General features: G+C 41.4%; 1 protein-coding gene across 10 annotated transcripts in view; it reads left to right on the top strand.

Annotated features, from left to right (window-relative positions):
- The first annotated feature begins 5 nt into the window (after window positions 1-5).
- CTNNA3 (catenin alpha 3) overlaps window positions 6-17,694 on the top strand; it is a 543,396-nt gene continuing 525,707 nt past the window's right edge. For 6 of the 10 annotated variants that reach the window (XR_014548214.1, XR_014548215.1, XR_014548216.1 and 3 more), the window contains exons 1-3: window positions 3,823-3,958; window positions 6,739-6,847; window positions 10,895-11,087. Coding sequence is in view for 7 of the 10 variants with exons in the window: in XM_083614466.1 (XP_083470592.1) it covers window positions 6,746-6,847; window positions 10,895-11,087 (295 nt within the window). In the remaining 3 variants the exon portion in view is untranslated. Of the gene's footprint in view, window positions 342-3,585; window positions 3,653-3,822; window positions 3,959-6,738; window positions 6,848-9,532; window positions 9,649-10,894; window positions 11,088-17,694 lie in introns of those variants that run through there. The other 4 variants (XM_083614464.1, XM_083614463.1, XM_083614461.1 and 1 more) reach the window with 4 other exon arrangements.

Raw genomic sequence — 17,694 nt, forward strand, 5'->3', positions numbered from 1 at the left:
GTTACCCACATGCTTATAGGCCTTGTTTCTTGGACCAAATCAAGGTGCTGGTTTGGGCCTTTAAGCTTTCTATTCTGAAAACAGGGTATTTTATGTACTACCTTATCCCAAGTGAAATGACCCAATATTAGGCAGAAGAGAGGATTTGGTTTTTACTATGGTTGGCAATATGGTGTTTCCACAAATGAAACTACACTAATGGGAGAAGCTACAATTGGTGGACTTTCCTCTTTTGGGCTGCTTTTACAAGTCCAAGGCCTTATGTAGGACCTGGCCATGGCACTTAACCCCTCCCCCCCTTCATTCATGGGATGAAGTTGCATCCTGCACATTTTTGTCAGGTGAGGCTTTTCTAGATATGCAAAAACTTTAAACAGCAGTGATAACTTACAGAATTCACTTTCACAAAATGTGATGACAGTCACCAGTTTAGGTGGCTTTAAAAGTGGATTAGGCAAATGAAAGAGGATAAGGCTATCATTTGTTACTAATAATGATGGCTATACTCCAGGAACAGATACATGTTAAATTCCAAATCCTGGGGATCATGAGTGGGGTGAGTGCTGTGGTGCTTCCTATAGGCATCTGGTTGGCCACTCTGAGAACAAGATACTGGACTAGACAAGCTTTTTGCTTGATCCTGCCAGGCTCTTTATCTTTCTTTACAAAGATATGGAAAAATGGCACCAACTAAATTTCTTCGTGTTTGATAAATGATAAAAGTTGAGAGCCCTGCAAGAAAAGCAATGTTGGTAGCCCAATGAGATATTTTTTTTTGTGTGTGTGGCAGAAAGGGCCTATCCCGCCTGGTGGACTTCTTGTGAGTATTTTCTTTAATATGTCATTGGTGCAACAATAGGGCATTAGAGGTAGATTTATACTGGACCATCCATACATCATTCCTCTTTATTACTTCTGGTGATGCTTCCCCAGAGTTACCATATTGTTCTGAATTGGGGCAGGGACAGACTCCCCAAATGGGCGCGGGTGGCGTGGTGGTCTAAACCACAGAGCCTAGGGTTTGCCGATCAGAAGGTCGGCGGTTTGAATCCCCGTGACAGGGAGAGTTCCTGTTGCTTGGTCCCTGCTCCTGGCAACCTAGCAGTTTGAAAGCACTTCAAAGTGTGCAAGTAGATAAATAGGTACCGCTCTGGCAGGAAGGTAACAACGTTTCCGTGCGCTGCTCTGGTTCGCCAGAAGCGGCTTAGTCATGCTGGCCACATGACCCGGAAGCTGTACGCCGGCTCCCTTGGCCAATAAAGAGAGATGAGCGCCGCAACCCCAGAGTCATCCGCAACTGGACCTAATGGTCAGGGGTACCTTTACCTTTATCTTCTCCTAATGCACATTTTAATGCAATTTTGCCTAATATTAGCTTTTTGCAAAGCAGTTTCCCTTAACAGAATGCACTTGCTATTTTCATGAGTATATACATTTTTATGCATACTTCACCTTTGTATATGCATCTTTGTACACATTGCTTTGGTGAAGAACTGCATTGCAAAATTCAGAGAAGTGTGAATTTTGAAGGATGGCTGTGTTTCATTTTGTAAATTGCTTTGGAAAGTGTGAATTAGGTGGGTTTCCTTTAAATGCAAACTGAATCAAATTTCTCTCCTATCCCTACCAGAGGGTCCTTAGTGGTAGATGATGTCTTCTTTGTTTACCTCTATCTCTATCTTCCCACAGGGCCGTTGTTGGTAGATAGCCCTCTGTGGAGAACCCAAATAAAGCAGACTCCAAGGTTGTGTTTGCCTTTCTGCCTCTCTTTCTCTCCTGGAATTTTCCCACAAGGCAGTAGGTGGTAAAAGACCTGTGAAAGGGGAGAGAAAAGTCCAGGTGGTACAGCTCAGATATCTTCCTTTCTCTCCTGGAATCGTTCAACTTGTGGTAGATTTAGCTAGCAGCTGAAATGGTAAAGGCTTAAGAACATAGATTATATGACAAAAGGGCAGGGTGGGGGGGAGACGGAATTATATTTTTTGCTGAAGTTTAAAGAACAACTTGATAGTTTTTCAAAAATATAAAAATATGCCATAAAAAGACAGTGTGCAATTCCTCACAAGTGCCACTGAGATCAAGGAGGTTCAAGTGATGAAGGATAAAACACATAAAAATGTAATCTAGGTCAAAGTAATGTAATTGCTGGTTTCAAAGTAAAAAAAGCTATAATTTTTGGTGAAGGTTGTAAAAGTCTCAGTTAAAGACAGGGCTCTGGAAATACCATTTTGTTTATTTGGTTTTCAAAAAACAGGAAGGCATAGTTTTTAAGAAATGGTAAACTATCACATATGCTGTCATAGGTCAACTGAGCAGGACATTATGCTGACATTAGCTAGAACAGACATGCTGTTGCTTTAAATTGGCTTAGCTTCATTAAACTCTATAGAACTATAATATTTTATGCCAACTATTTTACAACAGCCAGGTTGCTGTTATGGGAGAATACACCATATTTTCCATTCCAAGAAAAACTGTAAAAATTTCACAGATAACAAGTCTCTTGCATTCTAAACATCTCCCCTGCATAAGGGCAAATTAAAGAAAAAATATAGTCACTTTTTTTGGTGGTGCCTATAAAACATGATTTGTGTTTTATGTATTGTCTCAGTAACAAACAAGAGGCTAACAAATAACATTCCTAGCGTTGCGCTGACATCAACTGATGATGATGACGTGTGAGAAATATAAAATTAAGAGCTAACTGCAACTATAAAACATATCCTGCCAAGTATGCCTTCACACTGTCTTGGCCTCCTAAGAGATTTGGTGGTTTTATGTGCACTTCTCTTTTACTTTGTGTTATAGCAAGGGTTGCCAATGTGCTGCTCTCCAGCTCATATGGACTACAGCTCCCATCATCCCTTACCATTGATCATGCTGGCAGGAGCTAACAGGAGTAGTAGTACATGACATTGGTGGGGGTTGAGTGGGAAAGGCACCAGTTGTTAGACTGGATTCATTATTCCAATATAGAGCTCTGTTTCCTTCTTGATAGAGATTGAAATTCCTACAGCAGGACTACCACCACAGCTGGGTGGAAATTTCAAATGCCTGTATCTATATCAAGATAGACAGACAGACAGATATTCTAGCTTGGCGAGGGAGACGGGACCCTGAAGCTGAATAGAGAAAACATGAAGATGTCCTATAAAAGTGAGTGAACACAGAAGGCTGTTCCATGGTCAGTGCTCAAGGTGGAAGAAGTCTGAGGACTCTAAAGGGAAGTGTTGAAATTTCATAGTCATTCATTCCATCATATACAAAGGGGCAGAACGTGCTCTAGATGCCCGCACAAAGGAGAGCAATTAAGTAAAATGACTGTCAGGGTTGAGTACTGTTTCTTACCAACATACTTCTGTTTGGAAGTGGGTGGAAGACAAAATACATCTTATGAGTCAGATGCAATATTCTGTGGGTTGCCGCATGGTGCAGAAAAGAAAAAAATAACAACAATAACATTGCAATCCCAGTGCAGTGGGTGAGAACCTTATGAATCCCTTCGCTGTCCTCTTTGAAATTCTGAGTCATTGCTTTGAGGCTGAGATTGGCTTTTGACCAAATTGTAGGAGAGAAGAAAGGGGGGGGACACACCAATAATCTGGAAACAAAGACAGTTTTCTCTTGGCAAAACAAGGCATCTTTTATCCAGGTATGTTCCATGTAGACTAGAAGAATTATGTTCTTTATTTTTATTTTTTCATTATTTGTCCAAGAGTTTGTATAGTATTGCTCTCTATAGCTTTAAGGAGTGCCCATCCCCCCCCCCCAGAAGTCCCTATGGCCCTGCTGTCACTTACCCTGAAATACACTGCAGTGCTTGTCAGGCTTTCTGTTTGCAGATGTATGATAAGCCAAGTAGTGAGCTATAATAGCTGCACTGAACTTCTAAACTTTGGGAGAATTGCCTAGACATTGGTTCAACACTTGAACGGCAACTGTTTGTGTTCTGAAATAGGTGAGTGTTGTAGCATTGCACCTTTAAAAATCTTTTGTCACAAATTACCATTCAGTTGAGTTCTGTGACTGAAACAGACTAGCTCTTTTTTTTAAGGCAAGTGAGGACATATACTGCACACATGTACTAAGGAACTGTCATTAGCTGAGTTGACAGTACTCCTGTTAAAGTTACAAAAAACTTTAAACTCCTGAAATGTCAGTTTTTGTTCGTTCATTCATTATACAGAAAGAAAAAACCAAAGTGGTTTTACACATTGCTTTGTGCTAAAATTCTGTAGGTGTAGTTATTCCATCTAGTTTTGTTAAGAGAAAGATTAATTAGGAATTACAGCACCTAATAATATTCTTTCTGTCTCAAGTGCATCCAAAAATATGCTCTTAAAATTTAAGATTTTGTATATTCCGTGCAAACTTCACCAAGAAGATTCAAATTCTGAAATCACTAAATTATAGAAATTAGGTATTTCTGAACATAACCTAATTTTGTACAGTTTATTGTACAGCTCTGCAGATCTAGTTAGCTAAGGAACCCAGAATTTATGTGCAAGAATAGTGCGATGATATTGACGAAATATTCAAAATACTGACTTCATATTTCAATTGTATGCATGCTTGGGAGTAAATCCCATTGAAATCAAGAATCATGTGTAGGTTCTGACTATGTGAACATTGACAAAATATGTGCCTGCCTGTAATTTGCAGGCATTGGAAGATGTCAAAAGGTATTCACTACTTTTGGAACATTATTGGAATTGGTTTATAAAGCAGAATCTCTCTGGGCCTGAGGTAACACAGATTAAAAACAATTGGGAGCTTTCCACTAATTGCATAGTTATTTTTACAGGTCTATATTTAATGAAGGAAGGAAACATAACACATGTTGCATCTCTTTAGTTTTTGTGTCAACTTCCAAGGCACTTTATGAAGCATTCAGTATTAAGACTTTATACTGTATGTTGTTATACCTTTTGTGTTGATTTATTGTTATGAAAAAGCTCACATTTTATTGAGTTTTCAAAGTTTTGCCTTTAAGAAACTAACTGATGTTTTGACGTAATGTACTAGTAAAAAGGTAAAAAAATATACTAGTATAATTGTGCAACAATGATATTGAGTAAAGCATGTTTACTCAGAAATAAGCCCAACGTAGTTCAATAGCAGTTACTTCCTAGTAAGCATGCATAGAGTTGGACAATTACTATATTAATGTCTTTTGTGATAGGCTGACACAAATCCTTTCAAGGCTGTTCTAGCCAAATAATTGTGCTTTATATGATGGCCCAGTTATTGATTTTTTTTTTGGCTCCAGTTGGAAGAGCAGCCAACTGTACTAAAGGCTTTGTTTGAGAAATAACACTCTGAAAGAGGTTAGTAAAGGCCATGTCAAATAAGTAATCGAGTAGGAGAATTAATTAAAGTCATACATGGCAATAACTCAGTGATGTTACCTAGCTTTTCTAGGTGTGGATTCACAATCAAATGATAAATAGTTCAATATCTTTGTCTAATGGTACAGGATGTTAACACGTACGAATCCATGTCCAGGAGAATCAGACAACTGATGTTCCCGTAGTTCAGCATATGAGAAACATATCACATAAGTGAAAGTCTGAGGTGCCATTTTTTGTTAACTGAAGACGACTGAGCCATATGCTAGTATTTACCAGAAGTGATGCAACACTTGTCTACGTGACAAGAATAAATACACCAGCAGGATAAGGAGGCTGCCAGAATCAGAGTATAAAATAATATTGTTGAGATAAGTGAATGAGAGATAAAAGCCATATCTATATATGCTAAACAGGATTTATCCCCAAATATCTCTGAGGTTGCAACATTATGGTTTATATGTCTTGTGATCCTGTCTGACGTGAAGAATTATATTTCTGCATAAGTTTACTTGCTCACCTTCTAATTATGTTCTTGCCTCCCATAGTATGCTGGTTGGAAATGATGTCTGGTTGTAAGCTGGCATCATTGTAGTAATGTTGGGTACTTATATGTGGCAGTATGACTATAGGCTGGTCCAAGCAAGCAAGAAACAGCAGCAGTACTGGGATGGGGGTCTCTACTAATGTGAATGGGGCCATAGAGGGACAACACAACAATAGGCATCTTTAACTATTTCATAATAGTGTTGTTTGGATTATTTCTAAGGTGTGGTGCAAGGAAGGGCAGCAATTCCAGAGAATGGACCTAGTGCAGATGGTGACTTAGTTGGAAAAACCATACATCTACCAGGAGAGATTACAAATAAGGCTACAATCCTAACCCTACTTACTTTGGAGTAAGCCCCACTTACCTCAGGAGGACTTCTTTCTGAGTAGATACGGTTAGGATTGCACTGTAAATCTATTATTTTATAAAGTCTGGAGCTCAGCAATTCTCACTTTGGCTCAAGAATATAATTCTGACACTTGCAAGTTTCCATCTTCTACCTTCTGAAGTTGGTGTAGTTGTCTTCTTGTGCTGAAACGTATGCACCTGATCCTATGGCCAGTGGTAGAGCATTTTTTTTTGCATTCATTCCAGTCATTGTAGACAATACTGAGCTAGATTAACCAGAGGTTATGTATAAGTGTAGTTGAATTCATTTGGAACCTTGATGAATATGTTTTGTCTTTTTTATTGTCTTAGCCTTCCTGCTGCTTTCTCATCCTCTCAATCTGGCTTTAGCTTGTAAATTTATTGGCATAATTAAGCATACAGTATATGCTTAGCTCTTTCGATACCATGATTGCTGATATAACTACATAATTATTTTCCTTTTGCCCCCAGGGAAAAAATGTCAGCAGCCATGCCATACATGAAAATAAAAATTGATCCACGGAACCTGCAGATTCAGACACATACTGTGGAGAAGTTACTGGAACCCCTCATTATTCAGGTAAATTAGAAATAGGAAAAGTGTGTTATGGAACTATTAAATGAAACTGGGAAATTTTTGAGATGGCTCATGTGATATTTTATGAGAGTTCAGAAAAATAAGTTGAGCAAAATATTGACTCAGGATAGCTATATATGCATTTTCCACTGCATAAAGTATGAACTCATGCCTACCCAAAATAAGGATTATGAACTTAGTGTAAACCACAGTTTGTGCACACAGTGAAGATATCTAGGGTTGCTATATTTTGAAGAGCAAAAAAGAGGACACATTTGCCGACTTCTTCCTTTAACTATGGATTGCTATGACAACTCTCATTTTCCATACCCATGAAAAAGAGGACATGCGGGCTAGAATATGTGAATGTTTGAGGAGGAGGCTGAACCTCCTCTTTTGGCCTGTTAGAAATCTGTTTCCTACTGAGAACAGTGCAAGGGCTTGGAGGTAGGCAATGACTCACTACAGACTAGGTTATAGGAGACCCAAACCTCCTCTCTGCAAAACTATTGAACTGGTATGTGAACAAAAGGCAAGATAGAGGCTTGCGTGTAATTTGTGCTTTCCTTTGTGTATTTGTGACTTCAAGGAGACTTGTGCAATTTTAGGCCTAGACTTTGTCAGAGAGTATGCTTTGCAAATGTTTCAGAACTATGGCCAGAGTTAAGTTTTGAAGTTGACAGACTCTGGTTTTGGTATTGGGGATGCATAAAGTGACTTCTGCTGAACTATAGTAATTTAGGTTCAGCAGCTGAGCTGAATCTCTTCTGTTTTGATAGCTCTCTATTCATAAATCTTTAGCCTTCTTACATATTCCTTAGTACTCACATAAAAGCTTGATTTTGCCTGAACCTAAAACTTCCCACTGGCATATAGGTAAATCAGTAAGCTAGTTTACACAGATGCCTACCTTCTGATATATTTCAATAATTTCATTCCATTTATTCCATGTGATAACTTTCACAATGGCCTCTACTTGCAGTAAATTATTTCAATTGACTACACATTTCCCCTGGTAATTGCATTTTCTATTATTGTAACTATATCATATGCCCTTCATCATTTTCTAAATTCTCACTTAGCCAATTCATGAATATTCTCATTCTCTCTCTCTCTCTCTCTCTCTCTCTCTCTCTCTCTCTCTCTTTTCCTGAGTTGTTTTAGCTTTGTTGTCTAAACTTCACTTTTTTGTGGTTCTGAGAATGTGATCCAATTTTCTAATCCAATTTTCTAGATCCAATCTGTATAATCCCTGTTCCTTGTTTATTTGTAGGTAAAGATTAATTTTGAAACTGTTTCTCTCATTTCCTTTTTTACAAGCAGAAAATAAAGTTACAGTATGAAACTAAAGTATAAAGACTATAGAAACTGAACACTAAACTGCTGCCCATTTTATTTGTCTTATTCATCAGTGAGATAAAAGTTTACTTGGTGCTATTGGTATATAAATGGTTCAGGCAGATAAATAAACTATTAGGTTGAAGTGACCACTTTGCTTCTTTTGCACTGCCCTTTAACCTAGCCATTTTGAGTCAGAGATAAATACTGTTAGGAGAACTCTCTCCTACTGTTGATTTATGTCTCCATTCCATGCAGGTCAACTTGATAATCCAAAAATTCTTGGTGGATTTGTTTTATGGAAGTTTTCTTTCTTTTTCTTTCCCCCAAACTCTGAGCTGTACTTAGTTCTAGTATGACAGGCACTTTTAGCCAGAGTTTTCTGTGTGTTCCCCCTAGTTTGTTTTAAATTTTTAAACCCTGATGAATTTGTTGCAAGCTATTTTTCCCTAAACCTAATACTAGTGAATGAGGCATATTTCTCTCAACATCCCTTGTGTTTTCAGACAGATGTATGTGGCCAGCAGGCTGTCTCACTTCTTCTCTTATACTGGGAGTTCTCATACTGTGTGTTTTCTCTTGCCCTGAAAGATTGTCTTTGTGTAGAAAGAGGCAGCAGCCAGGCAGGGAACGTGTTTGCAGGGATGAATGTTGGTTGTCCTGTCCTTTTCAGTTTTGATGAAAAAATGCCTCCAGAAACTATAGTAAAATGAAAACTACTCTTACAACTTCCATGGATGTTTGAGTGCCCCAAACCAGAAGGCTGGATCTGCTGCAAACACTGGGCCATCCAGTAATCTTCAAAGGACTCTGGAGAAGTGGCACCGGGGGTGGGGGGAGCTGGAAGAAGAGGCGAGGGGGGCAAGTAGTCCTCCTCCCTACCCCCCTAGCCCCAGCCGCCTTCTTGGTTTGCCGCCTGCCTCATTCACTGAAGGGCTGGCTGCGGTGGCGCGAAACGGGCTTCCTCCCGGCCCAGAGAAAGAAGGCGCTGCACATAACTTCCTGCGGCTGCTGCCACCGCTGCTGCTGCTTCTTGTGAAGCGGGTAGGCAGAGCAAGCTTGTCCGTTCCACTCTCTGGCCCACAGGAGCACCATGGCGGTGGCAGCGATGGGAGGAAGAGGCTGAGCGGTGGTGGCTCTGCAAATCAAACACCATGCCTGGTTTACCTCAGCACGGTGCGGGGACATCTCTGCAAATCAAATGCTGCTGAGGTAAACCAGGTGCGGCATGTGATTTGCAGAGATGTCGCCGCACTGCGCTGAGGTAAACCAGGCACGGTGTTTGATTGGCAGAGCTGCCACCGCTTGGCCTCTTCCTCCCATCGCCATCGCCGGGAGTCTCGGCTTCGCGGCGGGTTCTTAAATGGCCGGGCAGGCTGGATTTAGGACCCAGACTGGCCTGATCCGGCCCGGGGACCGTAGTTTGCCGACCCCTGCTTTAAAGCTTCCACAAACCTTACCAAACAGTAAGTACACACTTGTGTAACTGTTATACAGTCATAGACTCATATGTCACATGTTTAATGTTACTAAGTAACTGGGCTTAGATAGTAAAATCTGGATAAAAAAATGGCAGGAGGACAAGGCCCCCCTAGAATATGAGGCCCTCAGCTGCAGCCTGCTCAGCCCATATGTAAATCTGGCACTGTAGTCACTAAGAATGTTTAGTCCTCATTGGACTCTGTACACTTATATGTAATATGCCATGCCTAGCTATCAATGTAAATCAGAAAAACTTACACTGAAGCAGCTTAAATAAAGGAACTAAAGAAAGTAAAGGAGGTTTTTCAAGGGAGGCAACACTTTTCTTGTCAACGTTTTGTACAAGTTTGTATAGAGCCCAGAAAAATGATACTTGGGCACTGTCAGGGAAGAGTTAGAGTTAGAAGTTTCCAGTTTCCCAGAGGGAGAATGTTTTCCCCAAGGGGGTGAGGAGAGCAGTGAATCTAACAGAAGAGAGCAACAGGAACAACAGGGAGGAACAGGATGTTCACAGGAAAGGCAAGGGTTAAGTTCTAGCTCAGATTCAGAGGAGGGGGAGATACAAGCCAGCTCTAGTCAGGAGGTTAGAAAAAAGAGCGGGAAAGAAAAGGGAAGGGCGCCTTCGCCATTTTGAGAGTGGCTGGTCACGGAGAAGCAGAGATCAGAAGGTATCTGAAATAAGTGACTCTGAGGAAGAATAGTTAAAGATAAGGATAGTTTAAAAGTTTGTTTGTTAATACACAATAAAAAGTTATAAAAGAACAAGAAGCGTTTGTGTGGTGATCTGAAGAGGACAACGACCAGTCCTGACAGGAACTATCCTGGAAATAGCTTTAATATTGAAAAGCAACTTTCGCTCTATCTCTCTCTGAAAAGCTTATATAAGCAAAGCAAACACTATGATGTCTGTTTTAACACCATCGTTATACCTCTACATATTTTGCCTTTGTGTGACGAATCACTATAACAGCTTGAAAAGCTAGAGGCTGCTTTTGGGGCAATTAATGAGACTATTTGTTTGTGCTTCATTCTGAGTTTATTTCTTCATACACCATGTGTTGGATATGCTAGTGCTGTGTGCACAATTCATGGATTATGAATTTGATATAAAAATTCCCTTAGAGCTTCATTAGTCAGTTATCTGGGATCATTATTTTCTTAATATATGCTGAGAAATGTAACTGTTTAATTTCAAAGCTGAAAGTACTAAAATGTCTTTTATGTTTTTAGGTTACCACATTAGTGAATTGCCCTCAAAACCCTTCTAATAAGAAGAAAGGATGCTCCAAACGAGCCCGTGTTATCCTTGCTTCTGTGGAAGAAGCCACTTGGAACTTATTGGACAAAGGGGAAAAAATTGCTAAAGAGGCTCCTGTTCTAATGGAGGAACTTAATGCTGCGCTTCGTGATGTCCGCAAAGAAAGTAAGTCTGTAATTGCTATAACAATAACACACCTATTTCAAAGAGCAGCTGCATTTAAAAAAAAGTGCATTTGACTCTAATCTATGAATTTTTTTTATTATGATTCTTAAAATTGCAACAATCCCCATAGTTTGGAATAATAGGCACATGCCCATTCCAAAACTTATTACGGTAAATCATTCTATCTGTTTTCCTTCTCTTCTCAATCTCACTAGAGTTACTGGCAAATCAGCCCTTTCCCTGTGAGATGGAAGACAAGTGTTCTCTAAGGAGATTCATGGGCATCTTTGTGTCTGAGAGATGCATTAGCTGGAACTGATTCATTTTTGTGTTCAGGGAGTGTATCAATTGCAGGGAACTCTGGATGGATCACTGGTAACATGTTGAAAAAAGTTGTGTGATTCCTATGAGTTTATATATTGTCCTCAACCTCATAGTGGTGTTGATTGCAAAGTGGCACCATCAGAAGGCTGATTTCAGTTTCTTCCTGTTGTGTTGTGGCTGTCATCATGTACATATGTTCAGCAGTTCACTACACAAATATAAGGCACTGGAGAAGGTGAGGCTGAAACCTTGGGGTTAGGTAAGTACATTGCAACATGGTGTGATGTTTGCTGTCCATCCACTTTCCACTGTCCAATATATGAATAAGTTACAGGCTTGTTATTGTGCGTATTATAAATGTTTTTAAGAATTCTTTCAAATTGATTGGAAGAAAATACAGTATGACTTGAACTGAAAAGATTACCTGTCAGCCATAATCATACACTGTTCTAGTGAGGATCACTCATTTTAGTCTACATATCCATCTCAGTTTAACAGAACTTACAATTTTGTATTGACAGGCAACCTCCATTTTCACTTTGCAATTGACATTAGATCAGTTCTTGAGAGAACTGCCAAAATAAAATATTCATGAAGCCAATTACATACATATATATATATGTGAATTTTAATGGTAGAAGGTTCCCTTGTTAAAATTTCCATGATGTGTATGTTCGTGTGTGTAAAGAAATGGGATGGGATCAGGAACAGGAGGATGTCATGATCGCAGAGATCAATGTAAACAGATCCCTTTGGCCTTTTGTTTTGTTTTTTAAACATCGGGTGTCCTTCAACCTACATGATAGCAGTTTCCCCCCTGTAGTGCAATGTGAACAGTGCCTACTCAGAAGTAAGCCGTATTGTATCCAATGGGGAAGTGGGGTTAGAATTGCAGCCTCAATTTGTCAAAAACGATGAGTAAAATTGTACTAAGCTTGGATCCTAGAACAATAGGCAAGTAGGATCCTAGAATGCAACAACTGATTGGCTTGCAGGAAAAGATCAATCAGGCTCCAGAAGGAAGTTACCGTATTTTTCGCCCTATAGGACGCACCAGCCCATAGGACGCACCTAGTTTTTTTTTTGGGGGGGGAAATAAAGAAAAAAAAAGTTTATTCCCCCCCCAGCCGCGGCTTTAGTGTGCCCCGCGCTCCGGGCAGCAGACTGCTATCCGCAGCCTAGGGAGCCCTGTGGGAACTCCCGCGGGCTCCCCAGGCTTGCGGCTAGCTTTCTGAAGCCTGGAGAGCGAGAGGGGTCGGTGCACACCGACCCCTCTCGCTCTCCAAGCTTCAGCGAAAGCCTGCATTCACCCCATAGGACACACACAGATTTCCCCTTCATTTTTGGAGGGGAAGAAGTGCGTCCTATAGGGCGAAAAATACGGTAATCAGCCTGTTAGGCTGGTAGGATCGTAGAATGCAACAACTGACTGGCCTGCAGGAAAAGACCAATCAGGCTCCAGGAGGGAAGCAGAATCAGCCAATCAGACAGGACTCATTGTGTAAATAATGTATATAAAAGCCTGAGGTTTGGGGGTCAATTCAATCACTGTTTTACAAGCTGCAATAAAGAGCATGAAATCACTACAGGACTCTGAGTATATTTCAAAAATCCTGCTTCTTCTCCCTCCTCCCCAAAACCCCCACACCACTACCCAGTTATGTGGGGTGCAGTCAGACGCTTTGGATTCTGTCGCTCCTGAGCTGCCTCCAAATTTGAAACAAGCATGAGGCATAGAACTGGAATAAATGGTGCAGAAAGGAAGGTCTCCAGTTCACGAATTTGCAAACAGAAACCCCAAAAGTGGCCCATTTTCTCCTTTTGCTGCTGTCCTGCTTGGCACGTGTGTGTGTTTGTGTGGTATCTGGCCATGGGCATCCCACCCATGAATCATAATTTCCAGGACCCCCCCCCCATCTTAATTTTTTTTTAAGCATTTGTAGAATGCAAAATATGCAAGCACGATTCTTCTCAAAAAAAAAGGGTGGTGGTGATAAATTAACCTGCCCCCCCCCACAATGAAAAAAAACCTTGCGGATACCCAGATGCCCCTTTTGAGTGACAGTTGTCAAGTTGAGTTACCTATATGTCTATTTGACACAGAGTGAAATGCAGCCTCACCCCACACAAGCAAGACCCACTGAGATGTATCTAGTTATGTCCTACAGAGAGTAAACTTATTAAGGGGCCTTAGTTACCATGGCTATCATTTACCATGGCTGCACTCTGTGTAAGACTGACATTGTCTAAAACCTGCTGAATGCAATCAATGGGATATTTAAAAGGGTGATATTAGACTGAAGCCAGCCTTACAGGGAGATTCTAACCACATCTGTGCAGAAGTAAACCACATTTCATTCAGCCGGGTTTATTCCCAGGAAGGGGGGGTTAAGATTGCAGCAGCCTTAGGGTTGTATCCAACCAAATTCCAGTCAGAACAGACCCACTGAAATTAATGGGCCTAAATTAAGCATGCCCATTAACTTCAATGGGTTTACTCTGAGCAGGATTTGTATGAGCTGCAACCCATAGTCTACAGTCCTCATGCACAGGACTAACTTCTGAAGACACAAGAGTTAGGATTGTGCATGTTTGTCAAGGAACATGGGAATGGAGAAGGTAGTTTATCTGCAACAATAAAAAGATGCTTGTCATAGGTTAGGTTGGGTGTGGGCCATGTAGGTGGGAGGGTTGCCTTGAGGACCTATGTGAATCTCCTCCCCATCTTTCCCCCTCTGCCTCCCTTTCTCTGCCTTCCAGCCTGCTCAGAGCAAAAAGGCACCTTTCCTCCTGGCCATCCCTTTCCAAGAATGCCAGAGAAGGGTTAAAAAGGCAGTGCATTGGGGGAAGCACCCCCTCCCAACAACCTGGAATCAGAGAGGGAGGGGAAGGAGGGAAGTAAAGCTCCATCTCATCCCTCCCAGCCCAGGCCAATGCCAGGTGGGGAAACAAGAGAAGACTAGATGAGCAAACTTGGCTCTGTTGGAAGAGGGTGCCAACCTCTGTTGCGTCCCCCCTTGGCAGAGAGGAACCCACTCCCCAGTCAGCAAGGTAGGGAAGGAGGAATTGGGTTACATGGGTAGAGGGGCAAATGGCCCTAAGGATGGCTGGAGCGCCCCCAACCAGTTGCTAGGCTAGGAATAACTGGGTGTTTCATTTTTTTCTAATTCCCAACATTCCAGTTATTTATTTAATCTGCAAATAAAGCAGGGGGGCGGAGTCATAGCTCTGTGGCAGAGCATCTGCTTTGATGCAGAAGATCCCAGGTAGAGCTGGAAGAGACTCCTGAAGAGCCACTGCCAGTCAGTGTGGGCAATACTGAGCTAGATGAACCAAGAGTTTGATGGCTTCCAATGTACCGATGTCTTAAGGGGAGGGTCATAGTTCAGTGGTTAGAACACCTTGCACCTGAGTTTTCCTCCCTGGCATCTGCATGTACGGCTAGGAATCTCCCCTGCCTGAATCCCTGGAGAGCTGCTGCCAGTCAGTGCAGTCAGTACTGAGCTAGATGGACTAATGGTTTGACTTGGGAAAAGGCACCTTTCCAGTAACACAGTCCTTATTTATTTTCTTTATTTACTACATTTATACTCCTCCATTTCCCCCAAGGTGTCCAAGGCAGTAAACACGCTTTTCATTTCATCTTTGTAACAACTTTGCAAGGTAGGCAAGGCTGAGAGAGAACAACTGGTCCAAGGCTGTGCAATGAGCTTCTTGGCTGAGTGGGGATTTGAACCTGGGTCTCCGGTCCTAGCCCAACATTCTTAACTGCTATACTTCCCTGGCTCTCTTATTTGCTAAATCCTATTTTTTTCCATAAAGGAGAATCCTCCACCCCGCCCCCCATCCATTATATAGGACAACCTCCTCCACAGTGCCAGTTTAACCGGGGACACATGACCTGAGGAAATGAAATACTACTTTTATAGAGGGATAACTTAACCAGAGTTGGATCACTGGCCTACTTAGCTCCATAGTGTCTACACTGACTGACAACAGCCCTCTGGGATTTTTACATGGTCCTATCTCAGCACACCTGGAGATGCCAGGGACTGAACCAGGGATCTGCCGCACGTCAAGCAGATGTTCAGCCGCTGACACCGGTTCTAGACCACACAATTAAAGCACGTGGCTTCCTCTAAAGTATCCTGGGAACTGTAGCTCTGTGAGTGGGAAGCTACAGTTTCCAGGATTCTCTGGGGGAAATCATGTGCTTTAAATGTTTGTTGAATATGGGATGTGGAAAATGGGGGGGCGGGTGGAGGGATCTTTGTACCCCGAACGCTGGATATGCTTTATTTTATTTTTATTAGGAATTTAAACAAAACATATTATCTGAAAACATATCATCCTTAATTCCCCCCATTTTTCTACCTCCCCGCACCCTCCCATGAAGAAACGCCCCCACCTCCCTGACTTCCCTCAGTTCCAATCTCTGATTTCTCTATGGATGCTATTCTCTGCATGTTACAAAGTTGTATAAATCCTTAAGTTATCTAACTGATTATTGTTAATAAAAAGTTTGTGAGTGTTTATTCAAAACCTGCCAAGGAGTCCAATTCACTTTGTTGCATCTTTAAATACTTTGTAAAAGGTTCCCATTCATCTTTGTAGTCACAGTTGTCCTTGTCCCGTAGCTTATGTGTCAATTTTGCCAGTTCTGATAAGTCCATCAGTTTCTCTTGCCATGATTCTTTAGTCGGGATTTCCTCAGTCTTCCATCCTTGTGCTATTAAGACTTTCGCGGCTGTTGTTGCGTACCAGCGCTGGATATGCTTAAGACGGCCCTGCACCTGACCTTACTACGCCTCTGGTTATTGCTCCCTGCATAATGGGAATCCTGGGCCCACCTCATGCCACCCTGCCAGCCAAAAGGTCGACAACTCTGGGAAATGGGGTGGGGTGGGGGGCGCCGGAGGGATCTTTGCACCACAGCGCCGGATATGCTTAAGACGGCCCTCATCTTTCAGACAGTAAGAGCTGTTTGACAGTGGCATAGTCTCCCTTGGGCAGTGGTGGAATCCTTGGACTTCCTTGGAGGTTTTTAAACAGAGGTTGGATGGCCATTTGTCGAGGATGCTTTAGTTCAGATTCCTGAATTGCAGTGGATTGAACTAGGTGACCCTCAGTGTCCCTTCTAACTCTACAACACTGTTTATATGACAGCTTTTCACCATCACTGGGTGCTTGCACTAGAGCTGGCTGCAGTAACAATCTGGAGCTCATTTCCCTACTCAAATAGGCACTGTAATAGCTAAAGTGGATGTAATGAAACTGGTCCCTGGATGATTTCTTGTGCATCTGTTTTCTGCCAGGTAAATATAATGGTAAATAACACCTAGCTGTAGAAGTTCTTTGTGCCTTAATGAACAAAGAGTCAGATTTTCAACTTTGTCAGTTTTTCTAATTTTTTAAAACATCGATTTATTTAAAATTTTTTTAGCCTTTATGAGGTATAAAATATCTTCAAGGTGCCAGAATAAGCAATAATGGTAGGTTTAAAAAGGTGAAGGGGCAGGTTCATAAATGAACAGTAAATATGGGTGGTGGAGCGAAAAGCTCATTGGTAGCAAATGATACAGACTGGTAGTTACTACATTCAGTTCTCCCATTTCTGCAACATCTTCTGTTTTGTATAAGAACTTGTTTAAGGTAGGGCTCATCCACACCTCAGTTTGCCCCACCACTTTCCCCTGGGAAAACCCACATTTTAGCGTTGAATTGGAGCAAACAGCAATCATGTTTTACGTGGATTGACTTTGTTATGATTTAGCACTAAAGAGCAGGTTTTCTGGGCGAAAGTGGCGGGCAAAGGCAAAACTGCTCTGACCCATGTTTTCGGTGTAGAAGTGTAGATGAGCCCTTGGTTTGGAGGACCAAAGTCACATGTTGTATGGGGACATTGTCCTACCCCTCCTTTCTCAGCCTTTTTTCTATCTTCAAAAATAGCCTTGGTGAACAATCAACATGCCTACATGCATTGTTCAACTTCATACTTTATTAATTTGGCACTGACCCTGTGGGATGTCCTCCCCCTTGTCATCTGTGAGGTATCAACTGTGGAATATTTCAAATGTCTTTTAAAACATTTTTTGTTTACTCAGGTTTTCCCTGATAGTTGAAACATGTTTTTCTGATTGCACTGCTCAGTTTTGTGTTTTTATATTTTGGTAATATGTCTCTTTTATATTTTAGTTGTGTTTTTATTATTGTACATTTTCTCATAAACCACTACAAGTTTTTCTTTAAAATGTTAAGTAAATTAAATTGACCTCCTGGCAGA

Source organism: Podarcis filfolensis (genome assembly GCF_964270895.1).
Source record: "Podarcis filfolensis genome assembly, chromosome: 5".
NCBI classification, from domain to species: Eukaryota; Metazoa; Chordata; class Lepidosauria; order Squamata; family Lacertidae; genus Podarcis; species Podarcis filfolensis.